General features: G+C 48.3%; 1 protein-coding gene across 4 annotated transcripts in view; it reads left to right on the forward strand.

Moving 5' to 3' along the window:
* Positions 1–17: 17 nt before the first annotated feature.
* Positions 18–12,500, forward strand: part of lmo7b (LIM domain 7b) — a 40,391-nt gene continuing 27,908 nt past the window's right edge. For all 4 annotated transcript variants that reach the window (XM_062528501.1, XM_062528504.1, XM_062528505.1 and 1 more), the window contains exons 1-8: positions 18–175; positions 592–690; positions 4,277–4,347; positions 4,507–4,576; positions 6,433–6,539; positions 9,485–9,515; positions 10,762–10,875; positions 11,410–11,605. In XM_062528501.1, coding sequence (XP_062384485.1) covers positions 622–690; positions 4,277–4,347; positions 4,507–4,576; positions 6,433–6,539; positions 9,485–9,515; positions 10,762–10,875; positions 11,410–11,605 — 658 coding nt within the window. In that variant the 5' untranslated portion in view covers positions 18–175; positions 592–621. The remainder of the gene's footprint in view (positions 176–591; positions 691–4,276; positions 4,348–4,506; positions 4,577–6,432; positions 6,540–9,484; positions 9,516–10,761; positions 10,876–11,409; positions 11,606–12,500) is intronic.

Raw genomic sequence — 12,500 nt, forward strand, 5'->3', positions numbered from 1 at the left:
CACTTGTTGCCTGTTATCATCACCACTCCAATTCAGCTTCCTGCACATTTACCTCTCTGAGCTCTGCACGGTCACGTCTCTGCCTTGCTGAAAAAGCAAAACCACAGTTGTATCGAAGTTAAGTCTTAGGTCAGTCTCTAACTGAGTTAGAGAACCTCAGGAGCGACGTTTTGAGGTAAGGAGCTAGGCAATTTAGCGCGGAGGTATGCGGACAGGTTAACCTGTGTAAGATTGATGTGAGATGATTAGAAGGTGGTCCTTAGCGGAGAGAACATAGCATACTTGTCAACTTAAAAAAAATGTTTAGTTAATTTTCTGTAGGAGAGACGGTAGCCTAGTTTTCCCCCTTATTTCTAACCCCTGAAACGATGTTGATGCTCGGATATTTTAAATACCAGTTGTAGGCCTGTGTGATTTTCCTTCACCTATCGACCATTTAAATGCCTGTTATCTAGCGTAGGCTAGCCTAAACGTTTTATGAAATAACATTAGGAGTGTGATATTATTGCGTAAATAAACGCAAATGTTTGAACAATTCCTGTGAAGAGAGGTATCGCTTTTTTTAACGTCGGAAATGTTTTGAAACCACAGCAAGCGCTTTCTCGTCTCTCTCATCCGGGCATGGAGTGGCGCGGGCAGTCGACCGTCAGCTCAGCGGTGGCTTTCTCGGAAGCTCAGAGATGGGTTGAGGTAAAAAAAAAAAAAAAAAAAAAAAGGCATAATTTCTCTGTGGGACTGGTTACATATTGTGTTTTTGGTGGAATGTTGTATTTCATATGTTTTCTCGTTGTCTAACAAACTTTTCTCCTGCGATGACCAGTGGATGAATTGAGGGGAGGGCACTGAAGCCCTTTCTGGCTAAAATGTTTGGTAAACTAATGATCTCCGCCTTTCTGTTGCCTGCCATAACTGGGCCAACTCATATTGGCCGCTCCAATAAGCACGAGTACCCGACACACTGAAGCGCTGTGTTATTTTACGATGGCTCAGACTTCCGAGTTAATTAGTGAAAACTCTTAGCCAAAAAAGAAAAAAGTTTATTGCGGCCTTGAACGCGCCCCACTGCGAAGTTAGGGATTTGTTTGTGAGGTCTTGTTTATTGCCCCTTAGTTTGGTTAATGGTCGTTCATCATCACAGTCTGCATTGAGTTTTATGCAAATTCATTGTGCCTTAATCAGCTAACTTTCCTTTAAAACAACTGGAGTATCGTGTGCTTTGTTGTGAGGAACAGGACACTCGTCTTAATGCTAGGAAGAACCACTGTTTCAAGGTGAGCATTTATGTTGATTTTGTAGATGAGGTAAACAGTAGCCTAAGCTGTTTATAAAAACATTTATTGTTCATAGTTCAGGTGCTTCTGTTAAAGCAATACTGTGTACATTAACTTGATGTTGAGTCCCTACCCTTCATTAAGAGCATGGTCTGTCTGTTTTATCAGCTTCTCTGTCAGTGGTCTTTCAGGTGTGTTTCTCCTACACTGCACTCAAGACAACTCAAAAAGTTGTGCAGTTCTGCACAAGGTGGGGTTGTTGGGATTAGACACAAGTTAACAAGTTGGAACGTCCAACTTTTAAGTGGCGTTCCATTGTACTTGTTCTAGTAGGAGTTTGGTGAAAATCTAGACGTTATGAGTCTGGAATGCAGTCTGAAATATCCCGGCTTCCTCTGAAGTGGGCTGAAATGCAGTCGTAAACTAACTAACTAAGCCAGGAGCCAGTGACGTGAGGATGATTAGCTGTTTCATACCTGCTACGGCCTGAGGAAATTCTTGAGAAGCAGACTGAGACCACTTACAGTAGACAGGAGATGACGCATGCTGCTTGTAGGAGCTGGAGACTGAGAGCTAGAATCTCCTCTGGTCTCTGCAACGCTTGTGATGTCTGATGTCTGAAGACAATGCCTCATAGAGTAGTGATGGAGGAGAATGGCATTGGGGAGGATTTCTAGAAATGTTTCATTTAGTATTGGGCAGCAAAAGGACCGACGAGGGGGGTTGGGCAGGGTGGCATAGCAAGAGGACTGAAGACAGGGGGGTTGGCAGGGTGGCGTTGCGAGAAGACTGGACTTCGTTGTAAGAGTGGTACAGCTAGAGAACTGAAGATTGTGTTGCGCAGGGTGGCATAGCAAGAGGGTTGAAGATTGCGTTGGGTAGGGTGGCATAGCAAGAGGGTTGAAGATTGCGTTGGGTAGGGTGGCACAGATAGAGGACTGAAGATGGGGGTTGGGCAGGGTGGCACAGATAGAGGACTGAAGATGGGGGTTGGGCAGGGTGGCATAGCAAGAGGCCCGAAGTGGAGCAGGATGGGCACAGTGGTCTAATGATGGGGCGTTCGTTGCATTCCATGTGCCCACATTGCTGGGTCACAACAGCGGGGTTCAGATGGCACGGGTCAGTGCCCACGCCCCTTGGGTCTCTCTCTCTCTCTCTCTCTCTCTCTCTCTCTCTCTCTCTCTCTCTCTCTCTCTCTCTCTCTCTCTCTCTCTCTCTCTCTCTCTCTCTGTGTGGGGACATGCTTACATGGGCACCCTGAAAGGAAGTTTCCGGAAGCCTCGGCTGCGCTGGCATCGAGGACGGGCATTGTCCTGGTGCACTGGGGCCCGTAAGCTGGCTCCGTATTGGTGCAGGGCCTTTGAAGTGAGCGGGCGGGTGGGTGGGTGGGTGGATGGCACTGCCCAGTAGCCTGGAGTGGACAGGGGAGGGGCGTGGGGACGTATAGAGCCGGACCCCCCTGGCATTAGCGTTGTGCTAATTGAGGCTTTTCATTCATCCTACAGTGAGTTAATTTGGGCATTGAGCTGAAGGACAGCGCGGTGTTATTATGGGTGCAGTGCTAGGTTGGCACGGTGCCCCGGGGCAGAATGTCCTCTTCCTATAGTCCTGTTGATGCGCGCACACACACACTCTGACACACACACACCCTGCCCCCCCCCCAGCCACCCACCCATTGTTTGGGACCTCATCTCCTCTTTCTCTCTCTCTCTCGCTCTCTCGCACTGTCTCTTTCTCTCTCACCTCTACCTTGTGAATCTGTTTGTTCCCAGTTTGTGAAGAAAAAAAATCCGGCTTCCGAAAGTAAGTCTTGCCATGTATTGGTTCTACCTGATCTCACCAATCAGCTGATCTGCCTGGCTGAGGAGTTGTGCTAATTGGAATCATCTGATTTAGTGAACGGTTGAAGAACTATGTGGTGGGACTTTTACTTTCTGAAGCTGCTCTGCACTCCTACTCTATCACTCTCTCTTTCTCCCTTCCTCTCCCTCTCTCCCTGCACAGTGTTATCTCTCTCTCTCTCTCATTCTCTCCATCACTTTTGCTTTTTTTCTGTGATACTCACACTCTCCCCTCACACCTCTCCTTTAGACTAGTGATCCTAAGCTGGTGTCTTGTGTTTGACGTGTGTGTGTGTGTGTGTGTGTGCGTAAGGAAGGCCGTAGTGCTGTGTTGAGTGAGTGCCCCCCTCATTAATCTGCGCTCTGTTCTGGCTGAGTCGCTCTAATCCGGAGGAGAGCTCAGCTGTGGCAGAATTCCTTTCCACTGAGGCACATCTCATGTCTGCGTGTTGGATTGGCCGCAGAGATCAGGAAGGCAACAGAGCCTCCCCCAATCCCCCCCCCCCCCTCCCCACACACACACACACTCACTTTCCTTCTCCCTCTCTCTCCTAATAAGAGTCCAATGCCCTCTACTCACTAATTAATCAGCTGTGTGTGTACGTGTGTGTCTTTGTTGGTCTGTGTGAATGTGTGTGTGTTTGTGTGTTTGTCATGAGGATGCTGAGGGGAGGGGCGTCGCCCCTGCTTGTTTTGTTGTTTACTGGCCGGCTTGTTTGCTGTATTTCATTCCAAGAGCCACCAGTACATGGATTAGATATGCCCCAACTAGACACGTTAGATAGATCAGTCATTTAGTTACATTAGATCGCTCAGTCATTTCAATGCGTTAGATAGCTCAGTTGTTTAGATACGTTAGATAACTCGGTCCTTTCATCACATTAGATAACTCTGTCCTTTCAACACATTAGAGAACTCAGTCGTTTTGATGCATTAGATAAGTTAGTTGTTTTGTTAGATTAGATAACTCAGTCGTTTAGATAGATTAGATAGCTCAGTCGTTAAGTTACATTAGATAACTCAGTCGTTCAGGTGCGTTAGATAGCTCAGTAGTTTAGATAAGTTGGATAACTCTGTAAATGCGTTCGATACTTCCACCGTGTTCTTGCATCTTGAATATGATGGATTGGTTTCACTAACTGATGGGCTCACTCTGTCTCCCAGGAGGTGACCGAAAAATCTTTTGGGACCAACAACTTCCGATCGGCGTTGGAAAACGGAGTTCTCCTGTGCGAGTGAGTCGACGGACTAATGACAGGGCTCTGTTGTGTCATCTCTTTAGTCATTCCAGTTAGACATTTACAGAGGAACTCTCTCTTCTTCTGCACAGCTGATTTTGTATAGTGTTTAGTGATGTAATTTATTGTTTTGATGTGTTTTCTGTCTTCACGTAGTCTGATAAACAAGTTGAAGCCGGGCGTCATTAAGAGGGTGAACCGCCTCTCCACACCCATTGCTGGCCTGGTAAGTAAACGTCATATGATCTGTTGTGAGAGTCTGTGGGCCCTATCATGGTAATCAGAGGTGGAAAGTTTATAGACATTAAAGGTGTGGCCAGTCCATATAAACTAATTTAATGGCGTGATTTTGAGATCAAACGCTGGGCAGCGGATGCAGAAAGGGTTGTTCTTATGTTTCTAAATCAGTCATGGTTGTGTTTGGGCGTAACATCCTTTAAACCTGCATGAAATGTTTGCATGTTTATGTATGTGTGTGCAACTGTGGAATGAGCGAGTGTGTGTAACTACTTGGAGTGTGTGTGTGTAAAAGTGCATGGATGTACACGTGTGTGTGTGTGTGTGTGTGTGTGTGTGTGTGTGTGTGTGTGTGTGTGTGTGTGTGTGTGTGTGTGTGTGTGTGTGTGTGTGTGTGTGTGTGTGTGTGTGTGTGTGTGTGTGTGTGTGTGTGTGTGTGTGTGTGTGTGTGTGTGTGTGTGTGTGTGTGTGTGTGTGTGTGTGTGTGTGTGTGTGCGTCTCAGAGGGTGACCGCTATGTACTGATGTTATGCCACGGAGTTGTGAACATGCGGCACAGCTAAATTTATCCTGAGAAGACATGGGAGAACTTTTGCACTGTACTGGCAGCATGCTCAGTCACACACACACACCACACACCATGTACATACCACACACACGCACAGAATATACGCTCCACACACACACAGAATATACGCAGCACACAAACACACACACGCACCTTACTCGCATACTCATATACACACCATACACACACCATACACACATATGCACCATGCACACACATACTCTCATACTCACCATACACACATATGCACCACACACACACACACACACACACACACACACACACACACACACACACACACACACACACACACACACACACACACACGTAGGATAGGAAAGCTCATAGTGTAGCTGCCATGGAGTAGTCTGTGGTCTGTCCTTTCTCAATCTGTCCCTCCTCTACCCTCCACTCCTCGGTCCTCCTTTCCCCACCTCCTCTCTCTCTCCTCCCAGTTCTCCTCCTCCATCCCTTTCCTCCTCTCTCTCCTCCCATTTCTCCTCCTCTCTCCCCTCTCCTCCCCTCCCCTCCCTTTCCTACCTTCCCCTCCCTTCCTCTCCCCTCTGCCCCTCCCCTCCTCTCTCTCTTCCCAGTTCTCCTCTCTCTCTCTCTCTCTCTCTCTCCTCCCCTCCCTCCTCCTTTTCATCCCTCTCCTCTCCCCTCCTCTCTCTCTCCACCCACCTCCCCTCCCTAGTCTCCTCCCCTGTCTCCTCCTCCTCTGTGGGGAGGTGTGGTGGGAGGGCCAGTGCCTGTCTCATCCCCAGTGCTGTTAACAGCGCTGACCACCTCTGACCATCAGAGCAGCTGCCACTAACATTCTACAACTCTCACATAATTACGGAGGCATGAACTTTTGACTGCCGCACGCCTGCGATCCCCCAGGTTGTGTCTCTTTCCCGCTGTCTCTCTCTCTCTCTCTCTGTGTCTTGTCGGGTGTATGTGTTTGGGTGTGTAAGTATTTTAACTGTGTTTGAGTGCATGTGTTTACTTCTTGAAGTACTTTAACTCCGTTTGTGTGTATGTGTTTGTCTGTGTAAATATTTAACTGTATTTGGGTGCATGGGTGTATGTGTGTATTATAAGTATTTAACTGTGTTTGAGTGCATGTGTTTACTTCTTGAAGTACTTTAACTCTTTGTATCTATGTGTTTGTTTGTGTAAATATTTATCTGTGTTTATATGTGTGTGTGTATGTGTGTAAGTAGTTTAATTGTGTTTGTGTGTTTGTTTTTGTGTGAGTAAGTATTGTAACTGTGTATGTGTTTTGACTCTTTGTAGGACAATGTGAATGTGTTCCTGAAGGCTTGTCGGAAGCTTGGATTGAACGAGGCACAGCTCTTCCACCCAGGTGACCTGCAGGACGTCTCCAGCCGAGTCACCGTCAGGTGGGTCCTTTAGCGCGGATACACCGGGAATGCTATAGGAATACTCAATGAAAGATTTTGGAACCACTGGGAGTACTATAGGAATACTCAATGAAAACTGTATGAATGTGTTGGGAATACTGTGGAGTTATTTACTGAGCACTATACTGTAGAGCTTGAATACACTGGGAATATTGTAGGAATAGTGAGTGATTGTTGGTGGGGAAATCTTAGAAATACTGTAAGGAGTAATTAGATTGTTCTGTAGTTGTAATACTAGAGGGAACACTGTAGAGATTACTTGACTTGATGGAACACTGCTTCACTTTGTGAACTGTGGAGTCCTTCTGGAATGAAGTGTTACAGATGGCTTGGTTGTCTTGGTGATTTGTATTGTCCAGTGAGATTGATGGGTGATTGTTGTGGTGTCTGTGCAGAGAGTGAAAGTAGAGCGATGAGCGTTTGGAAGAGTTTCAGGCTCCAGATTTGCATGAGGACTGATAAGTTGTCTCGAATCTAGCAAGCACTGTGAGCATATGACATCATTCATAGCTCCATAGCTATTGCTCTATGGTCATCACGTTCTGCGTTATTTCGATTCGGTTCCAATGTGGTTGAGCACCACTGGTTTATAAGAAGAACAGAACGTTAGCTAGTGCTGTTTGGTAGCTAATGGAGGGGTTGAATAAGGCCATCCAGGAGTTGACATGGGATGGTGTGTTCTTGCAAATGGAGGCCAGTGTGCTATCTGCACATCTCCTGTACTGTACTCATCAGGCATGTCACTCAAGTTAGATCCGTCCAATCAGACGTGGAGAAGAGGGGCCGGAGGCGGGCACCAGGAAGTGACTGCAGGCGGTGTTGATATGTGATCATATCTCCAGTCCTGTGAGGATTAGAAAGTGTGCTGTTGCACGCACTCACACCTGACCACTCACAGGTGCGCTGGCAGGAGTAGTGTCCACCATAACAGCCGGTCCATTCCTTTGGTAGAGCTGCAAAAGAGCCATGGTTTCTGGGAGGGCTGACATGAGGCCATGCCTATCCATTCCTTTGGTAGATCAGCAAATGATCCAGGTATAAGGTGGAGTTTGACATCATGGATCCATGCCTATCCATTCCTTTGGTAGATCTGCAAAGGATCCATGGTTCCCAGGAGGGCTGAAATCATGGGGCCATACCTATCCATTCATTTGGTAGATCAGGTGCAAGGAGGCCATGGAAACAGCCTCTAATCAGCCTCTGCAATCTTTAGTCCTCAAAACCATCTAGCATCATTAGCTGTGGAATGCATTTACATGATGAGGTTTCTACTTCATGGACTCATGGGGACGGACATCTCAAGTTTGACTTGAGCAGTGCTGACATGTTTGGACTGGGGGAGGAGTCACAATCAGGTCCAGCTGTACAGTCCGAGATGTAGATGTGTGTGTGTTTGTGTGTGTGTGTGTGTGGTAGTGGTGGGGGGAGGGGAAGGTGGTTCAGAAGAGAAGTCAGGGTCAAAATGTCCTCAGCATGCCACACACACTCACACCCAATCATGACGCCCACATAAACATACACATACTCACAGCATCACATATTGGTACATACACACACACACACACACACACACACACCCGTACACGTACACTAAATTCCCCAATTCACTCTGAGATCCGCGGGAGATTAACTTCAAAGGCAGATGTCCTGCCGTAACCCCTGGGGGTGCCCGGCCGTCCCTGCCCCGGGAGTGCAGGCATACGCGGGGTTCTTGTGCGGGGTGTGGGGGGTGCTGAGGGGGCAGACATGCAGCTAAATATAGCCCAGCAGGGTCAGGCCCCGAGACCCCCGAGCATGCTCAAATTATACAGGATTTGCTGTGTGTGTGTGTGTGGAGAGAGAGAGGGAGAGGGAGCCTGTGTGTGTGTGTGTGTGTGTGTGTGTGTGTGTGTATGGAGAGAAAGCCTGCGGGTGTGCTTGGAGGGAAAGAGCATGTGTGTGTTTGTACTGTATGTGTGCATGCGTGTAGGGAATGTGGAACGAAGGCGTGGAATGTTGTTCCCATCAGGTGTCAGGTGTTGGATATAACTTAAAGCCTTTAAAGCACTTCTAAAGTACGCGTGGTGTGTGTTCATGTGTTCCTGGGTGTGTGTGTGTATGTGTGTGTGTTGGTGCTTGCGTGATTGTGTTTCATTACCTTGCGCACATGTGAATTTCTCGAGGGCCTCTAACGCACAGTCCGGTGCGAGTGTGAGGTGTTTGCGCTCTGTGTTGCTATGCTACACGTGGTCACTCCAACTTTGCTTGCCTCGCGTGCAACTGTCAAAATCCCGATGGCGACAGCCACCCTGCACCGACAGTGACTTAATACCTTACCGTGAGCACAAACTTCCAGAATAGTCTCTCTGTCGACTGTTTCACTTTGCTGTCTCTCTCTCTATCTCTCGTTCTTTATTTGTTTTTCTCTTTCCGCCGTTCTTGGTTTTACTAATCTCTATTCGTGTCTCTGTCTGTGTGTGTGTGTGTGTGTGTGTGTGTGTGTGTGTGTGTGTGTCTGTTTGTGCGTGTGCGAGTGAATTGATACAGCTCTGTCTAACTGCTGCTCAAACAAGCGGAGTCATTAAACAAATGGAGTTATCTCCTAAAGCTTTTCATATTCAAAGCGCGGCGCGCAGCTAGACGAGGTGCCATAAAGAGTTGATGATAAGGTCATTTTTTGCGCTTGGTGTTGGATGACCTCACAAACGCCAGAGAAGGGGTGTGGTGGGGGGGACCTTAAAGCTGGATGGTGGGGGGGTTCAGGCTGAGGTGGGGGTGGGTTGCGGAAGGGTTGGGGGTGCTGGTTGCCCAACTGTAAGTGCAATGTGATCTGTAGAGCTATTGGTCATGTGCTCGGGGTAAGTTTGTCGTTTCCTTTCACCCCCTCTTAACTCTCTCCATGTTCTCTCTCTCCCTCTTCATGGTCCCCCTTTCCCTCTCTGCAGGCGAGAAGAAACCAATAGGAGACTTAAAAACGTAAGTGCACCATGCTGTGTTTGTTTGTGTGTGTTTTAGAGTATGTATAATCACCACTGTCAACCAGTTTGGCATCTCGTTTTATGTTCAACCTCACCACTCTGTTCCATATAAGTCCTGAAGACCTTCCATGTGTTTGTTATGAGTTGCTCTCTAACCTCGCTGTGCAACAGGACTATTCTAGGTCTAAATTTGAAAGAGGGGGGGGGGGGCGGGGAATCTTGGTCATTGCCTGAGATATCTGCGTAGTAGTTTCCTTACTGCAGATGTGTGTGTGTGTGTGTGTGTGGGGAACAGTGCGTGATTGTAGTGTTGACCCCAGTGGAGTAGGGGATGTTTTTGTGTCGCCCTCCGTCCCTGTTCCATTGGGCCCTGCAGTGACCAGAGCTCTCAATGGGAACAATTGTGCTTCAGCTCCTCTGTCTGAACTGGGACATTTGAAGCCTTCACTGCCTCAGGATGGCACTGTTGGGGTGGGTGTGTGTGTGTGTGTGTGTGTGTGTGTGTGTGTGGTGTAGGGGGAAACAGTGGGAGCGTAGATGATTCTGGATGAGTGGAGAGACAAAAGCTGTGAGAACAGAGGGACCACAGTCCAGAATAAACCAGGCGATACACGCGCACAGGGACACACACACACACACACACACACACACACACACACACACACACACACACACACACACACACACACACACACACACACACACACACACCGTGGATTGTATAAACATCCCTCTCTGAGCAGCAGTGAATTGGTCAGTTTGTCAGCTGTCTGTCGGTAAGGCCAGTGCATTGAGAGACGCTCCTCTCCCAGAGGAAGTCTTCCTGAGAGCTTCTCCATTCAGAGGGCTACGGTCCCCTCAGCCGGAGCACCCTGTCCATGTAGATATTTCTATATTTATAGGAGCCGGTTTGCCCTGCGTAGATTAAATGACCATTCCGGCCTGAGGTCACACAGTAACAGAGATCTATGTGTGAAATCACTTGAATTGGCCATTAAGCCTAAAAGCACTTTACATTAAGCTCTTAAGAGAGTATTTTTTCTTATTACTGTAACTCCCCAACTTAACTGTACTTAAATTAAAAAAAAAAACACACACATATACACACACGTGATATAAACGAGCGTAATATACATCTCTCTTGCACAGACTTGTGCGCACACACACACACACACACACACACACACACACACACACACACAAAAGCAAAAGCTCTTCCCATCCCTTCCTTCTGGTGCCCCCAGGTGCTGATCACGCTGTACTGGCTGGGTAGGAAGGCCCAGGCGGACCCCTTCTACACCGGCCCCCTGCTCAACCTCAAGGCCTTCGAGGGCCTGCTGGGATTCGCCCTGTCTAAGGTGGGCGGGCCACTCATGGGGTCACTGTAGCACACCTCATCCACGCAAGAAACATCTACTGTAATTTCCTGACTATTAGCCGCGGCTTATACATTGATTTTTGCAAAATTTCTTCCGCTATGTGGTTGATGCACGGGGATGGTTAATATGGTATTAATATGGTTTTGTTTCTTTTAACTTGCATAAAACACAGCCCTGCGGCTTATACACAATGCGGCTAATACTTGGGAAATTTCTGTACATTATGATGATGGATAGATATTTTCATCATCTTTCGCTATCACTCACACTGACATTCCTGTCGTCTCTCCCTGTGTCCCTGTCCTTCACTCTATACCTCTGTATGTATTCCCTTCCCTCCCCTGTTCCCTAACCCTCCTCTCTCACTCACTTGTTCTCCCTCTCTCTCCTCTTCCTCTCTCTTCCACTCTCCCCCACTCTCGCCTCCACCTCAACACCTCTGTTCCCTCTCTCTCCCTCTCTTTCCCTCTCCCTCTTTCTCCCTCTTTCTCTCTCCCCCTCCCTCTGCCCCAGGTGTTGGAGGAGTCGTGCCCGCGCTGGAGTGTGCGTGACTCGGGCTACAGTGAGAGCTGGTACCCAGACAAGGAGGAGCTGCTGGGCCAGCCGCCGGTCAGCTACCGCAGGGAGGACTCCGTGGAGAGCCTGGACTCGGTCGAGTCCCGCACACTTAGCGCCGCATCAGAGAGCACCCTCAGAGCAGGGAGTGAAGGTAGGTGTGTGTGTGTGTGTGAGAGAGAGAGGAAACACTCACTGGAGTCCTGTGCACTCCGAGCAGGGAGTGAAGGTAGCGGTCTGTGTGTGTGGAACCTGGACTTGGTCGAGTCCCGTACACTTAGCGCCACCTCGGAGAGCACCCTCAGAGCAGTGTGTGTGTGTGTGTGGAGATACTCATTGGAGTCCTGCACCGTCAGAGCAGGGTGTGTGTGTGTGTGAGGAGACACTCATTAGAGTCCCACACCCTCAGCTTGACCTCAGAAAGCACACTCAGAGTGGGGAGTGTACTGTATGTGAGTGTGTGTGTGGGGAAGAAGGACTCAATTTTGCACACTCCGTGTCACCTCAGTGGGATCTCTTTGAGACTTACATGGGTAGCCTACAGTAAAAAATGAACACAATCTGCAAACAACTCTTTTGTTGATCTTCCTAAAGCTGTAGGAAGTGGGTGATATTGGTTGGCAAATGCACCTGTGGCTGTTAACCGGTGTGCTTATGCTGCCCTCTGATGGCCATGTGCTGTAATTGAAGACTGGCCAGGTATGGTGTAGTGCAGTGTAGACTGTGTTTAACCTGTGTTTAAGAGACTCCACATGAGCTCAGTCACACACTTTGTAGTTTTTCATTACTGTGTGTGTGTGTGTGTGTGTGTGTGTTGTGTTCCTTCCAAAGACTTGGAAATGAAATTGTCCCCCGCTGTCCCCCATGCACACACACTAGCGTGACATTCTAGATGATTCCACACCCTGCTGGTAATGGGCATGCTACGGTGCCAGGGTGGCTGTGTGTGTGTGTGTGTGTGTGTGAATGTTGCCTGGGCCTCTGGCTGGATGCTGGCTGGGTTGGGGTGTGTGGGGGTGTGTGTGTGTGTGTGGGGGGGGGGGGGTATG

The sequence above is a fragment of the Sardina pilchardus genome, chromosome 23 (genome assembly GCF_963854185.1).
Source record: "Sardina pilchardus chromosome 23, fSarPil1.1, whole genome shotgun sequence".
NCBI classification, from domain to species: domain Eukaryota; kingdom Metazoa; phylum Chordata; class Actinopteri; order Clupeiformes; family Clupeidae; genus Sardina; species Sardina pilchardus.